The sequence below is a fragment of the Loxodonta africana genome, chromosome 3 (genome assembly GCF_030014295.1).
Source record: "Loxodonta africana isolate mLoxAfr1 chromosome 3, mLoxAfr1.hap2, whole genome shotgun sequence".
NCBI classification, from domain to species: Eukaryota; Metazoa; Chordata; class Mammalia; order Proboscidea; family Elephantidae; genus Loxodonta; species Loxodonta africana.
Window position 1 is genome coordinate 143,376,493 of NC_087344.1, and position 23,577 is coordinate 143,400,069.

The 23,577-nt window shown below is 41.4% G+C and overlaps 1 protein-coding gene across 1 annotated transcript in view; it reads left to right on the plus strand.

The window, feature by feature from the left end:
* The window catches only part of ABCA4 (ATP binding cassette subfamily A member 4), a 172,791-nt gene that overhangs the window by 42,887 nt on the left and 106,327 nt on the right, over nt 1-23,577 (plus strand). The window contains exon 7 of the mRNA XM_064279964.1: nt 10,739-10,828. Coding sequence (XP_064136034.1) covers nt 10,739-10,828 — 90 coding nt within the window. The remainder of the gene's footprint in view (nt 1-10,738; nt 10,829-23,577) is intronic.

Consider the following 23,577-nt stretch of genomic DNA (forward strand, 5'->3'; position numbering starts at 1 on the left):
GTATTTTTAAAAGCAAATGGACAGAGCACGGAATTTTTTTTTTTTTTTAATTACTAATAACAAAGAAGCCAAAAAGAAATTCTAGGTTAAATTTTTCCTATACCCATTATATTGGTGTTTTTAGAAAAACTATCCCAAGGCAGGACAGAAAGCCTCAGGCAAGACCCTCCGAGACCCACGAAGAGGGGCATTAGCCAGGCAGGGGCTACTCCGAGACCACGGAAAGGGGCCTCTCTTGGGGAGGCTGTTATTGCAGTTGGTTGGCGCGCAGCCACGCTCAGCTCCAGCATGGAGAGAGCTGAGCCTTCTGTTCTTCCGGGCTGTTTCTCATATGCTTGTCCACTCCACCAGTGTATAAATGAGGTTGTATGAAATGCATTAACAGAGAAAAGAGGGAAAATCGCAGGAAACCACTGTGACAGCACCTGCCCCCGTTGTGTAAGGAGCTGGGGGTGTGGTTGGCTGGGGGTACAGCCTCGGAAACCCAGGAACCTGCAGAGCTTGGAGAATCAGAGAGGAGTGTTGGGGGTTAGCACCAACTGGGGCCAGCTGTGTTTTTCCTCAGCCCCTTGGAGATCAAAAATGAGTGCTGTCATCCTCAAATAATCCAAATGCAGTAGCCAAGGCCTTACTCCACCCTAGTCATCCCCATACATTCACTCACACGCACGTACACTCACACACATAACTCACATACAGTCAGCCATATGCATTCACATGCGTGCACGCTCGTACTCGCGCACCCTCATACACACACACATTCTTACACTCCCACATGCAGACACACACACTCACATACCCCTTCCTACACATACCCTCACACATACCCTCACACACTGGTATACACACATACTCACACACACATAGTTCACATACACTCATGCATATTGACACACACACTTGTATAATATGCTCACATACACCCACACACACTCACACACACACATGAATTGGATGCTGGGTGACCTAGGTGGCTTGGGCAAGAAACGAGACGCCGGGTGGCTGGATTTTATCTGAGATTTAGCCCCTCTTGGTTTCACGTGGGTTGAATAGCTTGAAGGAGCTGGTCTTCACCTGCGGCCTTTTCAGGATTAACGCCCCCAGCTTGAAACCTAGAAGCTCAGACCTGGGCCTGAGGTATCATTACTGCCAACAGTACCTGAAATATTTCACACCTCATAAAAAAAAGAAGAAGAAGAAGAAGAAAACCCTGTGTGTCAGTTTCGGGTGAGAGGTTGGGAGGTTTCCCATCTGATTTGGCCCAGAGCATGCCTGCCCCTCCTCCTTGTTCTCCTTCCTACGACAATCCTTCCTGTTTTCTCTCAGACTCTGGAGCACAGCTTTGAAATCTTGCTGAGAAGCAAATCTGTCCCTTCTGCCTCGAATGTTTATTTGTGGAATTCGGCAGGGGAACTGAGGCTGGTGCCAAGACCTGCCACACTGCTGGGAAATCTGAGTTTCCCTCCCCTTCCCTCTCCTCAATGGATGTTGATAGAGGAAATTTGGCCTCCCCGGCATGTTGGCTCACGATTTTCCCCTTTGCAAAACATTTCCAGTGTGGCATGATTCAGCTTTCTTTCTTTTCCCTAAACGACAACTGCATCGTAGTGTTTACTGTTCTGACTACATTTTACCCGTGTCTGACTACCGTGCTGATCGGATATTGAGTTTAGAGGAAGAAAGGACTCGGTCATGGGGGTCCTGCTCCTTTAAGTGTTCCACTTCGTTCCTGGCTCTGCTCTCTGGATGCTGGAATCTTTGAGAACAAGCACGGTAGACTGCCCACCGCCCAGTGAGAGCCGCCCATGGTTTTTTGCTCTCAGGGGTCATTCATTGCAGTTTGTTAAATTTCGACTGTGTGTTTTAATTTTCTGATGGGTATTGCCGCACCAGAGTCCTCTGAAAAAGCCCGAAGCCTCCAGGAATTTATAATGAGGTCCCATAATGACTTAGCTTCATGATTTCCTCTCTCTTCCCGATTTCCAAATCTTTGAACTTTCAAAACTTTCTCCCATTTCTGCATGAGAGGTTTGGGAATGGGCGAAGAGAAAGTACTGGTGCCAGATGCCAGGAGCACCAAAGGAGCAGCAGGGCCTTGGGGGGAAAACAACACTATGTCAGCAAGCCGTTTTTTGAAAGTTATTAAGCCACCACAAGCATATTTGATTTATAGCATGAGTGTTTGTTCTGCCTACATGTGACGATTACACTCAAAAATCCCTGTGTGAAGAGATTTCAATAAAGAAGAAATTAAAAGGCAATAGAGTGGAGGAACCACGTTTATTAAATGTCCGTGAGGCCCATGGGCTTGATTGTCACTGGCCTGCCTTGATTTCCTTTAGGCTCCGGGCACGCAGTAGGCCAGGGCTTATTTTCAGGATAGATCAGATGACTTTTTATGGATTTGCAAAGAAAAAAATAGAGAAGCCCGTCTGAAAAAGATATACTGTGTAATTCCAACAATAGAACATTCTAGAAAAGGCAACACTATAGATACAGTGAAAACATCAGTGGCTGCCAGAGGACTCAGGGGAAGGGAGATGGGGGGAGGGATGAATAGGTGGAGCACAGGGCATTTTTAGGGCAGTAAAATGATTCCGTACGATACTGAAATGGCGAACACATGGTATTATGCGTTCGTCAAAACCCTTACCCGTTGCCGTCAAGTCGATTCCAACTCCTAGCAACCCTGTAGGATAGAGTAGAACTGCCCCATAGGGTTTCCAAGGAGGAGCTGGTGGATTCGAACTGCCAACCTTTTGGTTAGCAGCCAGACTCTTAACCACTGCCCAACCGGGGCTCAAAACCCTTAAGAGTTTTGAGTGAAAACACAGAGTGAACCTTAATGTAAACTATGGACATTAGTTAATACTAACATATCAATATAAATTCATCAGCTTTAACAAATGTACCACAGGAATGGAAGATGTTGGTAGAAAAACAATGTGCAGGCAGGAGATGGGTATATGAGAACTCTGTACTTTCTGCACAATTTCTCTGTAAACATAAAGTGCTCTAAAAAATAAAATCTGTTTTAAAAACAAAAAAACAGGTCATTCCGACAGTCTGGAAAGCCAGATACTGCTGTAGCTGGGGCACATAGTAAAAACAGTAAAACCCATGCTCATTAGCAAAAACAATACTGAAAGGTCCAAACCAAAGTCACTTAGCACAGGAGCAGCCCTCTGGGAAGGGTGCTATCCACCTAGAACAGTGGATCCTGGAGTCCTGGCCTTTATTCAGTATAGATGAAGAGCCAATGTGTTAGGCGTCAGGCACTCCTCAGAGTAAACTGATTTTAGTAAGGATTTTAGCTTCTGAAATTTCTCATTCTGTACAGAAAAATAGGTTTTAACTTTTTTATGGATTAGGGTTACCCTGAGAATCTGACAACAACTCTGAAGCTTTTCCCTATGTAAGTTTGCACAGACACACCGGTTGGGGGAGGTCATGGTGCTGACGAAGCTGGACCCTAGGTTAAAAGCTGTTGCCGTAAAATTTCTTTCCTACCTTCCAGGAACATGCGTGTTTTCCTAAAAGCTCTCGGTATAGATAGCCAGATTCTTCTTTAACTTTCTTTATGAGGTGACCAGCGTTGACCCTGAGTGTGGGACCCATAGTTAGAGGAGTTGCGGGCAGCCACTGGACAGCAGGGAGATCTTTGCACTTGTGCTCAGGAGATGGATCCTGGTTCCAGGATGGCCTTTACCTCGCTGTTATTTAAAAGGGATCTCAGCTCCCCCATATGTAAAATCGAGGTAACAAGACCCTTTCTACATCTCTCATGGGACTGTAGTGAAATTCACTTTAAGATGGAAAAACACTTTGAAACAAAAAGCATCTTTGCTTTTACCAAAGCAACGATATGGCTGCTTTGTGGAGAGCGCCACTGTCACCCCCTAGTTGCCCCATTCCCAGAGATGTCCTCTGAGGTGGGACATTCTCAGACCCCGCGAACTAGTGACAGGTCTGTGTAATGAGAACTTTTCACGGCTCCGAGATTCTAAACTCCGTTTTTCTTTCATCAACCACAAATGCCAGGACTGAAGTCACCACAAAGAGAAAAAGGCCTAGTTTCTGTTTAGCCAAAGAAAGTCCCATAACTCGTCTGTTCACATACCCCAGAGCCCACCCTCTTATTCAGACGCTCAGTTCATTCCAGCCTGGGAGCCAGCTTGTCTCTGTGACCTCTTGGGGAGAGACAGTTTGGCGTTTTCCCCCTCTGAATGATTTAGTCTGAATTCTCCATTCATGACGCATTTCCTAGTACTCAGGGTGTCCCCTCCCAGCTGCCCCCACACCACTGAAGCCAGCTTCCTCTCTTTTCATCTGATGCTTAACAACTGTCAGGTTGCAACAAACATGCTTCAAATCCACATTCTCCCCATTGCCTAGCAACAACTTCCCTCCCGGATAAATCTGGGTTTCCTGTAGCAGCAGCCCAGGACTGAACACAGAGGGTCCCACACGGTCTGTCCAGAGCTTCATCTACACTTCACCTCTGGTCTGGGTGCTCACAAGACAGCAGCTCAACCCTCACTGCAGAACCTACCACCAGCTCCTAGAGGCCATGCCATCCCGTAAAGACACTTTTAACCTGAAAACCAAAAAACCAAACCCATTGCCATCCTGTGGATTCTGACTTGTGGTGACCCTATAGGACAGAGTAGACTTGCCCTGTAGAGTTTCCAAGGAGTGGCTGGTGGATTCGAACTGCCGACCTTTTGGTTAGCAGCCAAGCTCTTTGGTTAGCAGCCAAACTCTTAACCACTGTGCCACCAGGGTTCTACTTTTCACTTGAGGCTACCTGTTTTCCCTTGTGTTAGGTATATTGTCAATTTAGAAATTAATGCTGTTTCCCAGATTGTCTTCTTTGAATAAAAAAAAAGTAAAACAAAAAATTCAGTTCATAAGAACATGTTCCTTTTGTGTGATGGTAGAGTGATATCTGTTTGATTAACTCATTGGATACTACTCCACAAGATTTTTTTAGGAGCTAGTTTCTGGTAGTGTAAATGGCAAAGCACTCAGCTACTAACTGAAAGGTTGCCACTTCAAATCCACCCAGAGGCGCCTTGGAAGAAAGTCTTGGTGATCTATTTACAAAGTATCCCAGCCTTTGAAAACCCTGCAAAGCACAGTTCTAATCTAAAACACATGGGGTCATCGTGAGTTGGAATTGACTCCATGACAACTGTTATGTTTTGCTTTTTTGATATTTTTTAGTCTGCCTTAAGAAAAGGACCCACATTGCACAGGAGAGACCATGTTTTCTGCCCCCTGAGAGGCCAAATGAAGGCCTCCGGGGGCCAGAGTTGCCTTGATTGCTGGCTAGGCATATACTGATTTCTTAGGTACAGGATCACGGCCCAGAAACCCTTCAGACCGACTGCAGTGGGTGGGAGGTGATAGAGACACATCACTTCCACAACCCGTTCTAGACATCGACTTCGTCAACCTTCTTTAAGAGGTCTGATCACACCTTGGACTTGGGTGGGCAGTGCTGAGCCCAGTTGTGACGTGAAAGGGTTATCTGTTGTTTGGGCAATTAGGAGAACTTGTTCGGCATCAGCAGCTGTGGGGTGTGCGTGTGTGTGTGTGAGAGACGATGATGATACTTGCCACTTTGGTCTGTAATCTTTGTTCCAGAAATGTTTTCACATTCAAATAAACTTACAGCCTCTTCCGATTCTTTTAGCAGAAACAATTCACAAGGATTTGAATAGATAATGGGGGAGGGAGCCAAAGGAAGAGGAGAGCCCTGGGAAAGTTATTTTATAATTTATGGCAACATCGGTCAGACAATTGGTGAACAGACACATACGAAGGGCTACCTAGAGACCAGGCGCTATTCTGAGACGTGCGTAGTGTCCAAAATGAAGGTGTTAGTACAAGAGCTTCATTATTTAACATCTCCACTGAAAAGAAATTGCAGCTATGGTACTAGGCACATAGCTGGAGCTTAGTAAATATTTGATGAATGAGGATTAAATTATTAACAAGATAAAAAATTAAGTGTTAACCAGACACAAAAATGCATCTTAAGGTATTATTCTCCCTGTTTCCTCTCCCCCAAATACCTGGTCTTGTTCTTATCTATCTCTCTAGTCACTATCTTGCTGATTTTCATCATGTTCCTCCCCCCACCTGGAATTTCTGGTCCTCCCCTTCTGTCCACAAACACTCCCCTCACCCTCAGGATCATCAACTTGTCTTATTTCAGACATCAGTTCAAGTGTCACCTTCCCTGGCCCCAAGGGGAACTGACCACTCCCTCCTTTAAGTCACCATCATACCTTGTACAGACATCTTTTGTGGAAACTCTTTTCTACTAGATCATAGCTTATTCATTAATACAACAAGTATTTATGAAGCATCTGCTGTGTACCATTGGGGCCCTGGTGGTGCAGTGGTTAAGAGCTTGGCTGCTAACCAAAAGTTTTGCAGTTCAAATTCAACAGCCACTCCTTGGAAACCCTATGGGGCAGTTCTACTCTGTCCTATAGGGTCACTATGAGTCGGAATTGACTCGACGGCAATGGGTTTGTGTACAGTTGGGGCGCTGCTGGCTCAGTGGTTAAGCGTTTGGCTGCTAACTAAAAGCTTAGGCGTTTGAATCTACTAGGTGCTCCTTGGAACTCTGTGGGGCAGTTCTACTCTGCCCTCTAGGGTCACTACGAGTCAGAATCAACTCAATGGCAATGAGTTTGTATACAGTTGGGGTCCTGGTGGCACAGTGGTTAAAAAGCTCAGCTGCTAACCAAGTGGTTGGCTGTTCAAATCTACCAGCTGTTTCTTGGAAACCCAATGGGGCAGTTCTACTCTGTCCTATAGGGTCATTATGAGGCGGAATTGACTCGATGGCAACAAGTTTGGTTTGTGTACCATGCTCCAAGGATATAAAAACAAAATAATGCACATTGCTGTACTTAATGAGTTTACAGTCTGGTGGAAAGACAGATACATTAGAAAATAATAGAACACCAATATGAAAGTGAAAAATAGATGCATGGAGAATTACTGGAGCAGCTAGGAGGGTCACCGAAGCCATGGGGAAGGACAGCAGGGACAGTATGGCGGTGGAGAGAGGACTTTCTAGAGAAGGTGAAATGGTTACAGATGAGTTGACTCTAGCCTATAGAGGTGGGGTGTATTGGAATGCGAGGGATGGTGTGGGGCTGGCCATTTTATTTATTAGGCCCTAAAGTGATAACATGGGTTTTTAAAGTGATAGGCATAGTATCTAAGGACCGCAAGCTTTGCACTGGCCTATAAAATTTTGAGATTTAAATTTCTTTTTTAAGTTTTTCTTTTTTTTTTTTTTACTCCGAAATACAAACAAAAAGCTTTGAAATTGAAATTTGTAAGTGTTAAATTGAATGTTTAAGCAAAGTAATATTATTCAATTTTATTAATTGTTAAATTTAGTATTCATGAAATTTTAAATTCAAAAACCAGTTTATAGTTCAGGTTGTCCCATTTACAGACATTTTTAAGTATTCACAACGATTGCTGAGAAATCATATCTGGTTATTCATTAAAAGAGTTATTCAAAGCCAAAAGATTTCAAAATCAAAATTAAGAGCCTTTTAAAAACATGTGTATGTATGTGTGTGTGTGTGTGTATGCATATACATATGCATACACACACACACAGAGAGGGATAGAGAGACTGGTGCTTTTCAATGTGTTGAATTTGACATGGATGGAGTCTCCAGGTCAGAGTGGGAATAGAGTCTGTGGAGGCTCTCTCAAAGGAGAGAGGATGGAGAAACAGACACGGCTGCGGATAAGTCTCCAGCCATCCTGGATCCTACAGTCAAGTGGAGAAGACAGATGCAAACTCAATTTCGTTTTTGTACCTGGAACCTAGCACATAAGTCAGTCAGTGTTGGTGGAATGGATAAATGATTGTCTTCCTCTAGTAGTCTTCCTTAACGCTGCATGTTATTGGTTTATTAGGACTCTTTTAGGCAACAGGGTGATAAAAATACAGGGACTGATTTCATATTCTTGCAGGGAATGTTAGTCTTTAGGGAAAGCAAAAACACCATCTGAGCCAGGGTGTTCCACAAACCCTGCTATATAAGCTGATGTGATTGAAATACAAACTGTAGACAAAATGCAGAGGTCTGTGGAATTGTCAGTGATGAAAAAGCTGTAAAAATAAAATTAATAGCTTGGTGCTTCTGGAAGGATGCAAACCAGTGGATCCCCTTGTTGGGTGGGAAAGATAGCAGGGAGAGCCTTTACTTTGCACCTTGTATATGCAAGCAGCTATTACTTCTGTTATATATATTTTTTTAAATACAGCCAAAAAAACCCCCTATATTTTGACCAGAGGCTCACAGAAACCTAACCCTACCCTGGTGGCGTAGTGGTTAAGTTCTGCGGCTGCTAACCAAGAGGTCGGCAGTTCGAATCCGCCAAGCGTTCCTTGCAAACTCTATGGGGTGGTTCTACTCTGTCCTGTAGGGTCGCTATGAGTCAGAATCAACTCGAAGGCATTGGGTTTGGTTTGTTTTTTTTTTTATGTTTCCCCTAGGGGTAATGGCTTAAACGAACCAAACCAAACCCATTGCTGTCCGTTGATTCTGACTCATAATGACCCTACAGGACAGAGTAGAACTGCCCCATAGGGTTTCCAAGGAGTGGCTGGTGAATTCACACTGCTGAGGTGTTTAGTTAACAAGTCAAGCTTTAACCACTGCACCACCAGGGCCCCTCAGTAATGGTTTAGTATTTGCTAATTCAGTGTTGCAGTGACTTTATAAAACATAACTACAGTGAATAATGAGAATTGAGTGTACTTAGTTTATTCTGAGACTTTAGGATCAGAGGGAATGCGAGAGTCCCTGCAACTTCAACAGGAAGAAAAGGAGCACGACTGCACAGCTAGAAATGGGAGGCTGGGTTGCTCAGAGACTAATTGTACTGCTTAGTTTTGCCGCGAGCTGCACCAGTCCAACAGTCATCTAGGGAAACTGTAGGACAAATAAAAAGCCTAGGTTTGTGGCTGATGGTCCAAAAATACTTGAATCAGAATTGCAAGTTGAGTTTGTTAAAATGCAGATTTTGACACCTGATTCTGATGCTCATTTGTGTTTGAAAGCCACTGCCTTAACACTTAGAAATCAGGCCTAACAGGCGCTCATGCAATCAATGCTTCAATCAGTTTTGAAACAATGAAGAATGAAGTCATTCAATTAGGACTTGAACTCTGGTTCCTGGTAAACAAGGTGTTCACATCAGGCTCTGGGGCTTGGAGCCAGGAAGCTTGATAGGCTTCCATGTTGCCAGCCAAGGTGGAAAATGTACAAAGAGTTAGGTAGTGTTTCATGGGCCTGGGGCCACCAGAATACTTCTGTCAATTAGAGAATCTAAAAAGGAACTTCTTTCTGGCTCCCGCTAGCAGCTGCTTTAAAAGAAGTGTGATATACCAGAGTACCAGAGGAAGAAGGAGGATCGGGAATCTATAGAAGAAATGGAATAGGTGTCTAATCGCTTCCACGAACAAATGCCTCTTTTGCCATGAGACCAGAAGAACTGAATGGTGCCCAGCTACCAATACTGAATATTTAGATCAAGGATCCTGTAGAAGAATCCTGATCAAAAGGGGGGAAATGCAGATATCAAATTCTCATGGAATCCAGACTTTCTGGAGCCATTGAGGCTGGATGAGCTCCCTAAGACTGTTACCCTGAGGAAATCATTAGACTTTGAACCAAAATTAACCCCCGAAGTCATCTTTGAACCAAATAATAGTTTGGCCTAATTAGGAAGGATTGTCTGCATTAAGTGTTATACTCTTTTAAAGAATTACCTATACGTGATGAAAATTGACAACAGCAGCTCAAAGGGATAAACAAGAAGCTTAGGGGGCAGTGAGTTTGTGTTAATGATGGTGAAGTCGTTTGGAAAACGTTGTCAAGAAAGGTGACACAACTTGAAGAATGTAAACAGTGTCACTGGATGGTTCACTCACCCACCAAACCCACTGCCACCGAGTCGATTCCGACTCATAGCGACCCTATAGTAGAAATCGTTGAAGTGTTCTATCTTTTGTTGTGTATATTTTCATCAGAACAAATAAATAACTTATTAAAATTATAATAGTATGATAGTAAATTGTATTAATAAATGTTATGTTATAATTAATATAATATTAAATATATTCATACATTTTATAATATTAAGATATAATATTAAAATATATATGATAAAATTATAATATGAAAAATTAAAAAGGTGATGTAACTGACCAGATCTCCCATAAGAGAGTCATTCTGAAGAGAGGAAAAGACACAACCTGCCTGAAAAGAACACAAAGGGAGCAAAGACATGAGCAATGCTGAGGAAACGGTAGTGTCTACAAAGAGAACAGATGGGCTCTCGGCTTGCAGCCTTCCTCTGCACTCCGACAGCTGTGCTCTGTTTTCCTTCCTCCAGGAGTCTTGTTTGGTGGCTCTGAACCAGCAATCAGAATCACTTTGGCGTATTTAATGTCACCATGAAACTATTTGTGATTGACTAGCTCAGCAGGGTGACTTGGAATAAGCCCCTTTGATTTTCTCAATTAGATAAAAGAATTTTGTTTCTGGAAGCAATCTTGCAGAAAAGGTTCTGTGATCAGAAAGGAGGAAATGTTTTTCAAACATACAGGAGATCAGATAGCGCCTATGTGTGCACATATAACTATACAGATAAATTTTAAAATATTTTTTACTATCAATTACAGCTTCCCACGCTCCTAGACAGCAGTTCTCAAGGTATCGATCTGAGATCCTGGGGAAGAATATTATCTGATATGTCTCCAAGAATTCAAGAGGTAAGTGGCTTGATGATGGTCATTATAATTTCATTATATCTTTCCACAATTTGACCACACTTAAATGATTTAATTGTACTTGAAACCTGTTCAAGGAGAAATACGTGTGGACTTTCCATCTAGCAATTTTAAAACACCTGCTCATGTCCTAAATTATCTGTGCTCCTGTGTAGGAGGCAAAAAGAAAGGAACCATCTTTCTAATTTCATACCTAGGAAGAAATGCCGCTGGAAATATGCAACTTGCCTGACATGGCGCAAATTACCAGTGGCCCTGCGATTGAATCTAAGTCTTTCCAGTACTGAAGTGGTCCTTTATTCTGTCATGCTCTTAAAACACACATAGATACATACCACAAATAATAATAACAATAGGAGAAGCCCTGGTGGTACAATGGTTAAACAGTTGGCTGCTAACCAAAAAGTTGGCAGTTTGAACCCATCCAGCAACTCCGTGGGAGAAAGATCCAGCAATCTGCTCCTGTAAAGATTATAAACTAGAAAACTCTATGGGGCAGTTCTAATCAGTCACATGGGGTTGCTGTGAGTGGAAATCAACTCAACAACATCTAATAACAACAACAACACTACTTACGTAGCGCTTCAGGGTAGTAGTCGTTCAGCGGTACAATTCTCACCTTCCACGTGGGAGGCCTGGGTTTGGTTCCCGGCCAGTGCACCTCATGTGCATCCAGGGTTTGTGTGTTGCTATGATTCTGAACAGGTTTTGACAGAGCTTCTAGACTAAGACAGACTAGGAAGAAAGGCCTGGCAATCTACTTCTGAATCAACGAATGAAATTCTATGGATCACAACAGTCTATTGCATGGAATTGCCGTGAGTTGGGGGCCAACTCAACAGAAGCAAACAACAACAACAAATATGCTTACAGGCACCATATTATGATGAGTGTTATAAAAGGGAGACGTAGGGATGACATGATTTTCCTCAAACTTTTTCACCCTCCAGTATTCCTAGCTGACTTCAGCTTAGCAGACCTGGAAAAAATGCATGATTGGGATCTGTCTTCATAATTCTAAGCTAAGCCTGCACAGAGTGAGTGTGAGCACTGCTGTGCAGAGAAAGTCAGAGAAGGGCCTGTTGTCCTGATGTCCGCCTGCTGCACTGAGAGTCTCTGTTTAATATTCTTTACTTCATGAGCATTTTAAAAATTCATATCAGTATAGTAAGGTTGAAAATGAGAGAGAATGTTAAAAAAAAAAAAAAAAATCTCCAAAGCCTATCAATGCTCTTAATTCCATGTGGGGCTTCCAGAAGTTTCCTTGCCTGTTTAGATGGCAAGTCTAAGCATTTGTGAACTAGGCTAGAGCAGGTGGCCCAGTTTATATTAGTTGATACTAGACCATTTGATCTTGGAACAGCTCCTTCATCTCTGAGTGCTTTGATTAAATGAGCAACATAATAATGGTAGTAACCCCTTACAAGGCTGTCATAAGACCCACTGTTGTTGAAGCAATTTGAGATGCTGACTTTACTATCGAAGCATAGACTGTGATTACAGGCTTGACTCACTGTGTGGATTCTGCATGGTGCTTGTCAGTTTCAGAGGGCAAGTGTTGGTATATGGACAAAGAGAGGGATGAGAGATAAATACCCCTTACTGCAGTAGGAGAACTGTTTTCAGTCTCACCTGATTGAACCCTGTTGGTTTTTAAAATTCCCAAGCGCCTTTGAGAATGAGTAATAAGTGGTGTTTTTAGGGGATAAAAACGACATTGTTATTATTTTTTATTTCTGCCCAAAGCATATGTTCCGCTGCTATTCATAAGGTTTTCACGGGCTAATGCTTTTCAGTAGACTGCCGGGTCCTTCTTCCTAGTCTGTCTTAGTCTGGAAGCTCAGCTGAAACCTGTCCTCCATGGGTGACCCTGCTGGTATCTGAATACCGGTGGCATAGCTTCCAGCATCACAGCAACACGCAAGCCCCCACAGTACCACAAACTGACCGACACGTGGTCAGAACAAGGCCAGGGGTTGACTGTGGAACAGACAGTCAATTGCTCACATGCAAGTTGAAGCTGAAACTGAAGAAAATCAGAGCAAGTCCATGAGACCCAAAATATGACCTTGAGTATATCCCACCTGAATTTAGAGGCCATCTCAAGAATAGATTTGACGTGTTGAACGCTAGTGACTGAAGACCAGACAAGTTGTGGAATGACATCAAGGACATCATCCATGAAGAAAGTAAGAGGTCACTGAAAAGAGAGGAAAGAAAGAAAAGACCAAGATGGATGTCAGAGGAGACTCTGAAACTTGCTCTCGAATGTCAAGCAGCTAAAGCAAAACGCAGAAATGATGAAGTAAAAGAACTGAACAGAAGATTTCAAAGGACTGCTCGAGAAGACAAAGTAAAGTGCTATAATGACATGTGCAAAGAGCTGGAGATAGAAAACCAAAAGGGAGGAAAACACTTGGCATTTCTCAAGCTGAAAGAACTGAAGAAGAAATTCAAGCCTTGAGTTGCAATAGTGAAGGATTCTATGGGGAAAATATTAAACTAAGCAGGAAGCATCAAAAGAAGATGGAAGGAATATACAGAGTCATTATACGAAAAAGAACTAGTCAATGTTCAATCATTTCAAGAGGTGGCATATGATCAGGAACTGATAGTACTGAAGGAAGAAGTCCAAGCTGCTCTGAAGGCATTGGCGAAAAACAAGGCTCCAGGAATTGATGGGATATCAATTGAGATGTTTCAACAAACAGATGCAGCGCTGGAGGTGCTCACTTGCCTATGCCAAGAAATATGGAAGGCAGCTTCCTGGCCAACTGACTGGAAGAGATCCATATTTATGCCTACTCCCAAGAAGGGTGATCCAACCAAATGAGGAAATTATAGAACAATATCATTAATATTACACGCAAGCAAAATTTTGCTGAAGATCATTCAAAAGCAGCTTCAGCAGTGTATCTGCCAGAAATTCAAGCCAGATTCAGAAGAGGACGTGGAACCAGGAATATCATTGCTGATGTCAGATGGATCCTGGCTGAAAGCAGAGAATACCAGAAGGAGGTTTACCTGTGTTTTATTGACTATGCAAAGGCATTCGACTGTGTGGATCATAACAAACTACGGATAACATTGCAAAGAATGAGAATTCCCAAACACTTAATTGTGCTCATGAGGAACCTTTACATAGATCAAGAGGCAGTTGTTCAGACAGAACAAGGGGAATCTGATTGATTTAAAGTCAGGAAATGTTTGCATCAGGGTTGTATCCTTTCACCATATCTATTCAATCTGTGTGCTGAGCAAATAATACGAGAAGCTGGACTATAGGAAGAAGAACGGGGCATCAGGTTTGAAGGAAGACTCATTAACAACCTGCGTTATGCAGATGACACAACCTTGCCTGAAGATCAAAGACCACAGCCTTCGGTATGGATTGCACCTCAACATAAAGAAAACAAAAATCCTCACAACTGAACCAATAAGCAACATCAAGATAAACGGAGAAAAGATTGAAGTTGTTAAGGATTTCATTTTAATTGGATCCACAATCAACAGCCATGGAAGCAGCAGTCAAGAAATCAAAAGATGCATTGCATTGGGCAAATCTGCTGCAAAGGACCTCTTTAAAGTGTTGAAAAGCAAAGATGTCACCTTGATGACTAAGTTGCATCTGACCCAAGCCATGGTATTTTCAATCACATCATGTGCACGTGAAAGGTAGACAATGAATAAGGAAGACCTAAGAAGAATTGACGCCTTTGAATTGTGGTGTTGGCGAAGAATATTGAATATACCATGGACTGCCAAAAGAACGAACAAATCTGTCTTGGAAGAAGTGCAACCAGAATGCTCCTTAGAAGCAAGGATGGCGAGACTGCGTCTTACATACTTTGACATGTTGTCAGGAGGGATGAGTCCCTGGAGAAGGACATCATACTTGGCAAAGTACAGGGTCAGCGGAAAAACGGAAGACCCTCAACAAGGTGGATTGACACAGTGGCTGCAACAATGAGCTCAAGCATAACAATGATTGTAAGGATGGTGCAGAACCAGGCAGTGTTTCGTTCTGTTGTGCATAGGGTCGCTATGAGTCGGAACCGACTCGACGGCACCTAAAAACAACAAAGAATAGCCAAATGGCATTATGGGAGCTGAGACACTGGCAACTGTGGCACCCCTCAACTTAGTGTCTAGGATTACGGGTCTACCTTCAAAGGACAGGTCCAGTGAGTGCCCTGGGCATCCACTCATGTGGAGAGGAAAAGACCACCAGCGTCTTCTCAGTTTGGTGTGGAATTTAAAAAGTGTTTTGTCAGGGATGGAGACTTTCATTTATTCTATACTTGCTTGAATACACACACACACACATACAATAAAAGAAACTGCAAACCGCACATTTCAGCAAAATGGAGGAATTTGCATTTGATATAATTAAACTAATAAAAATATAATTTTCCAAATATAAGAAGCTAAATTCTAAAGTACTTGGCCAAAGAAATTTGCTCTGACCTTGTCTTTCTTGTACAGAACCATTCCACCATCACGTTATTTCACAGTTCTTTTCAGTATTGCCATCTCAGTGGGATAACAGGACCCAAGGATGGGCTAATGATGAAATAGTCTCTGCACCTCCCCAAGGACGCATTCCCAAGGAGTTCAAATAAAGGGAACTGGGAGAAAAGAAGCAATATTAAAATGCTTTGGGGTTCACTCTCTGATTTTCTTTAAGGTTTATTCTAGTCCCTGAGTAGATGGCAATAGGTTTATTTTCACAGCTGGGTTAAGGCTTGCTGAGAATATGAATTTTTTTTTTATTACTTTTGTGTGCGTGTGTTTTAGGTGAAAGTTTACAGAACAAATTAATTTCTCATGCAACAGTTTATACACAAATCGTTTTGCGACACTGGTTGCAATCCCGGAGATGCGTCACCACCTCCCCATCCCTATCCCGGGTTCCCTGTTCCCATTCGTCCATTTTTCTTGTCCCTTCCTGACTTCTCATCTTTGCTTTTGGGCAGGTATTGTCCATTTGGTATCATATACGTGATTGAAATAAGAACTTTCCTCGAGTGTGTTATTGTTTGTTTTACAGACCTGTCTAATCTTTGGCTGAAGGGTGAACTTCGGGAGTGGCTTCACTTCCGAGTTAAAAGGGGGTCCAGGGACCACCATCTTGGGCTCTCTTCAAGTCTCTGTCAGACCAGTAAATCTGGTCTTTTGTGTGTGTGTGTATGTGTAAATTTGAATTTTGTTCTAAATTTTTCTCCTGCTCTGCCCAGGACCCTCTATTGTGATCTCCGCCAGAGCAGCCTGGGGTTGGCAGCCGGGCACTGTCTAGTTCTTCTGAGCTTAGGCTAGTAGAGGCTGTGGTTCATGTGGTCTGTTAGTCCTTTGGACTAATATTTACCTGTGTCTTTGGTTTTCTTCATTCTCCTTGGTTCTGGACAGGATGGGACCAGTAGATGTATCTTAGGTGACCATTTGCAAGTTTTTAAGACCCCAGATACTACTCACCAAAGTAGGATGTAGAACGTTTTCTTTACGAACTATGTATGCCGGTTGACCTAGATGACCCCCACCCCAGTAACTTGGTCCCTCAGGGTGTTTGGTTATGTCTGTGAAGCTTCTCTGACTTTGCCTTGGTCAAGTTGTGCTGACTTCCCCAGCATGTGTATTGTCTTTCCCTTCACCAAAGTTAACACTTATCTACTATCTACTTCATGATTTCCTGCCCCTCCCCCACTCATAACCATCAAAGATTGTTTCTTTCTGTGAGTAAACTTTTTCTTGAGTTTTCGTAATAGTGGTCTCATTCTTTGTCCTTTTGTGATTGACTTATTTCACTCAGCATAATGCCGTCCAGATTCATCCATGTTGTGAGATGTTTCACGGATTCGTCATTGTTCTTTATCATTGTGTAGTATTCTGTAGTGTGTATGTACCATAATTTGTTTATCCATTCATCTGTTGATGGGCACTTAGGTTGTTTGCATCTTTTTGCTGTTGTGAATAATGCTGCAATGAACATGAGTATGCATATGTCTATTTGTGTGACGGCTCTTATTTCTATAGGATATATTCCTAGGAGTGGAATTGCTAGATCATATGGTATTTCTGGAAACCCTGGTGGCGTAGTGGTTAAGTGCTGCTAACCAAAGGGTCGGCAGTTCGAATCCGCCAGGCACTCCTTGGAAACTCAATGGGGCAGTTCTACTCTGTCGTATAGGGTCACTATGAGTTGGAATCAACCCAACAGCACTGGGTCTGGGTTTTATGGTATTTCTATTTCTACCTTTTTAAAGAAGCCTCATATCGTTTTCCACAATGGTTGTACCATTTTATGTTTCCACCCGCAGTGCATAAGCATTCCAATCTCCTTGCACCCTAATGTTTGCCAGTTTCTGGGTTTTTTTGTTTGTTTTTTAATGAGTGCCAGTATTGTCAAGGTGGAATGATATCTTGTTTAATTTTCGTTTTCATTTGTCTAAAGGCTAATGATCACAAACATTTCCTCGTATGTCTATTAGCCACCTGAATGTCTTCTTTGGTGAAGTGTCTGTTCATATCCTTTGCTGATTTTTTTTATTGGATTATTTGTCTTTTTGTTGTTGAGGTATTGCAATATCTTATAGATTTTAGAGAATAGACCCTTTTTGAATATGTCATAGCTAAAAAATTTTTCCCAGTCTCTATGTCCTCTTTTTACTCTTTTGGTGGTTTTTTGATGAGCATTAAGTATTTAATTTTTAGGAGCTCCCGGTTACCTAGTCTATCTTCTGGTGTTTGTGCATTGTTAATTATGGTTCGTATCCTACGTATGCCATGTATTAGGGTCCCTAGTGTTGCCCTTCTCCCATGCGTCTATCAGTTTGTCATTGTGGGAGTCTGCATGTTGCTGTGATGCTGGAAGCTATGCCACCAATATTCACATACCAGCAGGGTCACCCATGGTGGACAGGTTTCAGCTGAGCTTCCAGGCTAAGACAGACTAAAAGAAGGACCTCGTGGTCTACTTCTGAAAAGAACCAGCCAGTGCAAACCTTCTGAATAGCAGTGGAACGTTGTCTGATACAGTGTCAGAAGATGAGCCCCTCAGGTTGGAATGCCCTCAAAAGATGACTGGGGAAAAGCTGCCTCCTCAAAGTAGAGTTGACCTTAATGATGTGAATGGACTCAAGCTTTCAGGACCTTTATTTGATGAGGTGGCAAGACTCAAAATGAGAAGAAACAGCTGCAAACTTCCATTAATAATTGGAATGTGGAATGTATGAAGTATGACTCTAGGAAAACTGGGAATCTTCAAAAATGAAATGGAACACACAAACATCGATATCCTGGGCATTAGTGAGCTGAAATGAACTGGTATTGGCCATTTTGAATCAGACAATCATATGGTCTACTGTGCCAAGAATGACAACTTGAAGAGGAATGGCATTGCATTCATTGTCAAAAAGGACATTTCAAGATCTTTCCTGAAGTACAACACTGTCAGTGACAGGATAATATCCATACACCTATATGGAAGACCAGTTAATACGAGTATTATTCAAATTTACCCACCAACCACTAAGGCCAAAGATGAAGAAATTGAAGATTTTTACCAGCTTCTGCAGTCTGAAATTGATCACACATGCAATCAGGATGCGTTGATAATTATTGGTGATTAGAATGCAAAAGTTGGAAACAAAGAAGAAGGATCAGTAGTTGGAAAATATGGCCTTGGTGATAGAAACTATGCCAGAGATCACATGATAGAATTTTGCAAGACTAACAACTACTTCTTTCCACAGACAGAAAGAGACAATGGAAAAACTCAATATCATTAGCTGGAACAAGGCTAGGGGCCAGCTGCGGAACAGATCATCAGTTGCTCACATGCAAGTTCAAGGTGAAGTTGAAGAAAATCAGAACAAGCCCATGGGAGCCAAACCATGACCTTGAGGGTATCTCACTTGAGTTTAGAGACCATCTCAAGAACAGATTTGATGTACTGAACACTAATAACCAAAGAACAGACGAGTCGTGGAATGACATCAAGGACATCATCTATGAAGAAGGCAAGGGGTCGTTAAAAAAACAGGAAAGAAAGAAAAGACCAAAATGGGTATCAGAAGAGACTCTTAAACTTGCTCTTGAATGTCAAGTAGCTGAAGCAAATAGAAGAAATGATGAAGTAAAAGAGGTGAACAGAAGATTTCAAATGGCAGCTCCAGAAGACAGCGTAAAGTATTATAATGACATGTGCAAAGACCTGGAGTTAGAAAACCAAAAGGGAAGGACATGCTTGGCATTTCTCAAGCTGCAAGAACTGAAGAAAGAATTCAAGCCTCAAGTCGCAATACTGAAGAATTCTATGGGGAAAATGCTAAAAGACGAAGGAAGCATCAAAAGAAGATGGAAGGAATACACAGAGTTACTTTACCAAAAAGAATTTGGTGGGTGTTCAGCCATTTCAGGAGATAGCATATGATCAGGAACTGATGGTGCTGTAGGAAGAGGTCCAAGCTGTAATGAAGGGAATGGAGGAAAACAAAAAAAAAAAAAATTTTTTTTTTTTTTTTGGCTCCAGGAATTGATGGAAAACACTAACTGAGATGTTGCAGCGCTGGAAGTACTCACTTGTCTATGCCAAGTAATAGGGAAGACAGCTACCTGGCCAACTGCCTGGAAGAGATCCATATCTATGCTTATTCCAAATAGAGGTGATCCAACCGAATGTGGAAATGATTGAACAATGTCATTAATATTAAGTAAAATTTTGCTGAAGATCATTCAAAAGTAGCTGCACAAGTGTTTTGACAGAAAACTGCCAGAAATTCAAGCAGGATTTAGAAGAGGACGTGGAACCAGGGATATCACTGCTGATGTCAGATGGATCCTGACTGAAAGCAGAGAATACCAGAAAGATGTTTACCTGTGTTTTATTGACTATGCAAAGGCATTTGACTGTGTGGATCATAACAAATTACAGATAACGTCGCGAAGAATGGGAATACCAGAACACTTACTTGTGCTGGGTGAGGAACCTGTACATAGACAAAGAGGCGCTGTTCAAAGAGAACAAGGAGACACTGTGTGGTTTAAAGGCAGGAAAGGTGTGCGTCAGGGTTGTATCCTTTCGGCATACTTATTCAATCTGTATGCTAAGCAAATAATCCCAGAAGCTGTACTATATGAAGAAGGATGGGGCATCAGGATTGGAGGAAGACTCATTAACAGCCTGAGATATGCAGATGACACAACCTTGCTTGCTGAAAGTAAAGAAGCACTTACTGATGAAGATCAATGACTATAGACTTCAGTATGGATTACACCTCAACATAAAATAGAAATCCACACAACATCATGATAAATGGAAAAAAGATTGACGTTACCAAGGATTTCATTTTACTTGGATCCACAATCAACATCCATGGAAGCAGCAGTCAAGAAATCAAAGGATGCAATGCATCAGGCAAATCTGCTGCAAAAGACCTCTTTAAGGAGTAAGGTGTGCGGGCTACTCTGCTGAATCTTTCTTTTAGTTCTAGTAGTTTTCTTGTGGAATCTTTGGAGTTCTCTATGTATAGGATCATATCATCGAGGAATAGTGTTAGTTTTCTTCCTTTCCAATTTGGATACCCTTTCTTTTTCTTGCCTTATTGCTCTAGCTAGGACTTCCAGCACAATGTTAAATAAGAGTGGTGATAAAGGGAATCCTTGTCTTATTCCCATTCTCAGGTGGGATGTTTTCAGCCTCTCCCGTTGAGAATGATGTTGGCTATTGGTAGATGCCCTTTAATATGTTCAGCAATTTCCCTCCTTTTCCAATTTTGCTGAGAGTTTTTAATCAGGAATGGGTTTTGGACTTTATCAAATGCCTTTTCCGTGTTGATTGAGATGATCATGTGAGTCTTTTGTTTTATTTATGTGGTGGATTATGTTGATTGATTTTTTAACGGTGAACCATCCTTGCATACCTGGTACGAATCCCACTTGGTCATGTGTATTATCTTTTTGATATGATGCTGAATTCTATTAGCTAGAATTTTGCTCAAAGTTTTTGCATCTCAATATTGGTCTGTAATTTTCTTTTTTACGGTGTCTTTGCTTGGCTTTGGTGTCGGGTTTATGCTGGCTTCATAGAATGAATTTGGGAGTATTCCTTCCTTTTCTATGGTCTGAAACAGTTTGAGTAGTACTGGTGTGAGCTCTTCTCTGAATGTTTGGTAGAATTCTCCAGTGAAGTCATTTGGCCAGGGCTTTTTTTTTGTTGAGAGTTTTTTTTAATTTCCTCTTTGATCTCTTCTCTTGTTACGAGTCTGTTCAGATTTTCTATCTCAGTTTGTGTTAGGTTAGATAGGTAGTGTGTTTCTAGAAATTTGTCCATTTCCTCTAGGTTCTCAAATTTGTTCAAGTACAGTTTTTCATAGTATTCTGTTATGATCCTTTTTATTTCACTTGGGTATGTTGTGATGTCCCCCATCTCATTTTTTATCTGGCTTATTTGCTTCCTCTTCTGCTTTTCTTTTGTCAATTTGGCCAATGGTTTGTCAATTGTTTTGATCTTTTCAAAGAACTAACTTTTGGTCTTGTTGATTCTTTCTATTGTTTTTCTGTTCTCTATTTCATTTATTTCTGCTCTAGTATTTATGAGTTCCATTCTCCTGGTGGCTGTGGACTTCTTTTGCTGTTCTCTTTCTATTTGTTTGAGTTGTAGGGCTAATGTTTTTATTATCCCATTCTTCTTTCTTGATGTGCACATTTATTGCTATAAATTGACCACTGAGAGCTGCCTTTGCTTTTGTCCCAAAGGTTTTGGTATGGTGTGTTTTCATTCTCATTTGATTATAGGAAATTTTTTATTACCTCTTTGATTTCTTCTATTACCCAGTTGTTTTTAAGCAAGGTGTTATTGAGTTTCCATGTATTTGATTTTTTTTTTTTCCTTGCTCTTCCTGTTTTTGAGTTCTGCTTTTATGGCATTGTGATCAGAGAGAGTGCTTTGTATTATTTTGATGTTCTGGAATTTATTGAGGGTTGTTTTGTGGCCTAAAATGTGGCCTATTCTGGAGAATGCTCCCTGTGCATTGGGAAAGAATGTATACTTTGGTGCCGTTAGGTAGAGTGTTCTATATGTGCCTATGAGGTCGGTTTGGTTGATTTCGGCCTTTAGATCTTCTGTGTCCATGTTGAGTTTCTTTCTAGATGTTCTGTCCGTTACTGAGAGTGGTGTGTTGAAGTCTCCTACGTTATTATGGAACCGTCTGTTTCTCTTTTCAGTGATGTTAGAGTTTGTTTTTTGTATTTTGGAGCCCTGTCGTTGGATGCAAAGATATTTATTAAGGTTATGTCTTCTTGGTGGATTGTCCCTTTAATTACTATATAATGTCCTTCCCAGTCTTTTATGGTTAATTTTGCCTTAAAGTCTATTTTATCTGAGATTAGTATTGCCACTTCTGCCCTTTTTTGGTTACCATTTGCTTGATATATTTTTTTCCATCCTTTGATTTTTTAATATATTTTTATCTTTGTGTCTAATGTGTGTCTCTTGTATACAACATACTGATGGGTCCTGTTTTTCAATCCATTCCTCCTTTCTCTGTCTCTTTACCGGTGCATTTAAACCATTTACATTCTGTGTGATTATTGATAGGTATGAGTTTATTGTTGTCATATTGTTGTGCTTTTTTTCGCGGTGCTGATGTTTTCTTTGTTCCGCTTACTCTCTGGTGCTGAGTTCCTTTTGTTTGTGGATTTTCTTTTGTTTCATTATTTAGATTTTGTGTTTACTGAATCTTTATGTTTTTCTTCCTTTTTATTCTGATGAGTACATTTGTTAACTTTCTTTGTGGTTATCTTGAAATTTACCCTTATCTTCTCTAGTTTGAAACAGTCCTTTATTACTTAATATTGTTTTGACCTCATCTGGAAACCCTGGTGGCGTAGTGGTTAAGTGCTACAGCTGCTAACCAAAGGGTCAGAGGTTCGAATCCACCGGGCGCTCCTTGGAAACTCTGTGGGGCAGTTCTACTCTGTACTATAGGGTCACTATTAGTGGGAATCGACTCGACGGCACTGGGTTTGGTTTTTTGGTTTTTGACTTGATCTCCATTTGAAAGTTCTATACATAAACTGTTTATTCCCCTTTTATTGTTTTGACTTTGCCATCTCTGTTTCCCTGTTTTAAGTCTTTTAGCTTTGTTTTATTATTGAGAGTTCTTTAGCTAGGTTGGTATCTGGCTGATGCTGTCCTGTGTGCTAGACTCCAGTTGTTATCTGATGCTGTTGGTTCTCTAACTGAAGGACTCTCTATTTTTCTTGTAAGTTTGGTTTGTTTTTTTACAAATTCTCTTAATTTCTGTTTATCTGGAAATGTATTTGAGAGAGAGTTTTTCAGGATATATTATTCTTGGTTGCCAGTTTTTTTTTTTCTTCTTTCAAGGTTTTATACGTGTCATCTCATTGCCTTCTTGCCCGCATAGTTTCTGCCAAATAATCAGAGTTTAGTCTTACTGCTACCCCTTTGTAAGTGACTTTTCTTTTTTCTTAAGCTGCTCTCAAAATTCTTTGTCTTTGATTTTGGCAAGTGTGCTTATGATATGTCTTGGTGAGTTTCTTTTGGAGTCTATCCTTTATGGAGCTTGTGGAGCTTCTAGGATGGTCAGCTTTTCATCTTTCATGATATTTGGGAAGTTTTCTGCCAGCAAATCTTCAATAGTCTTCTTTGTATTTTCCATTTCCCCCTGTCCTGAAACTCCAATCATGTGCAAATTTTTGCTCTTGATGTGTCC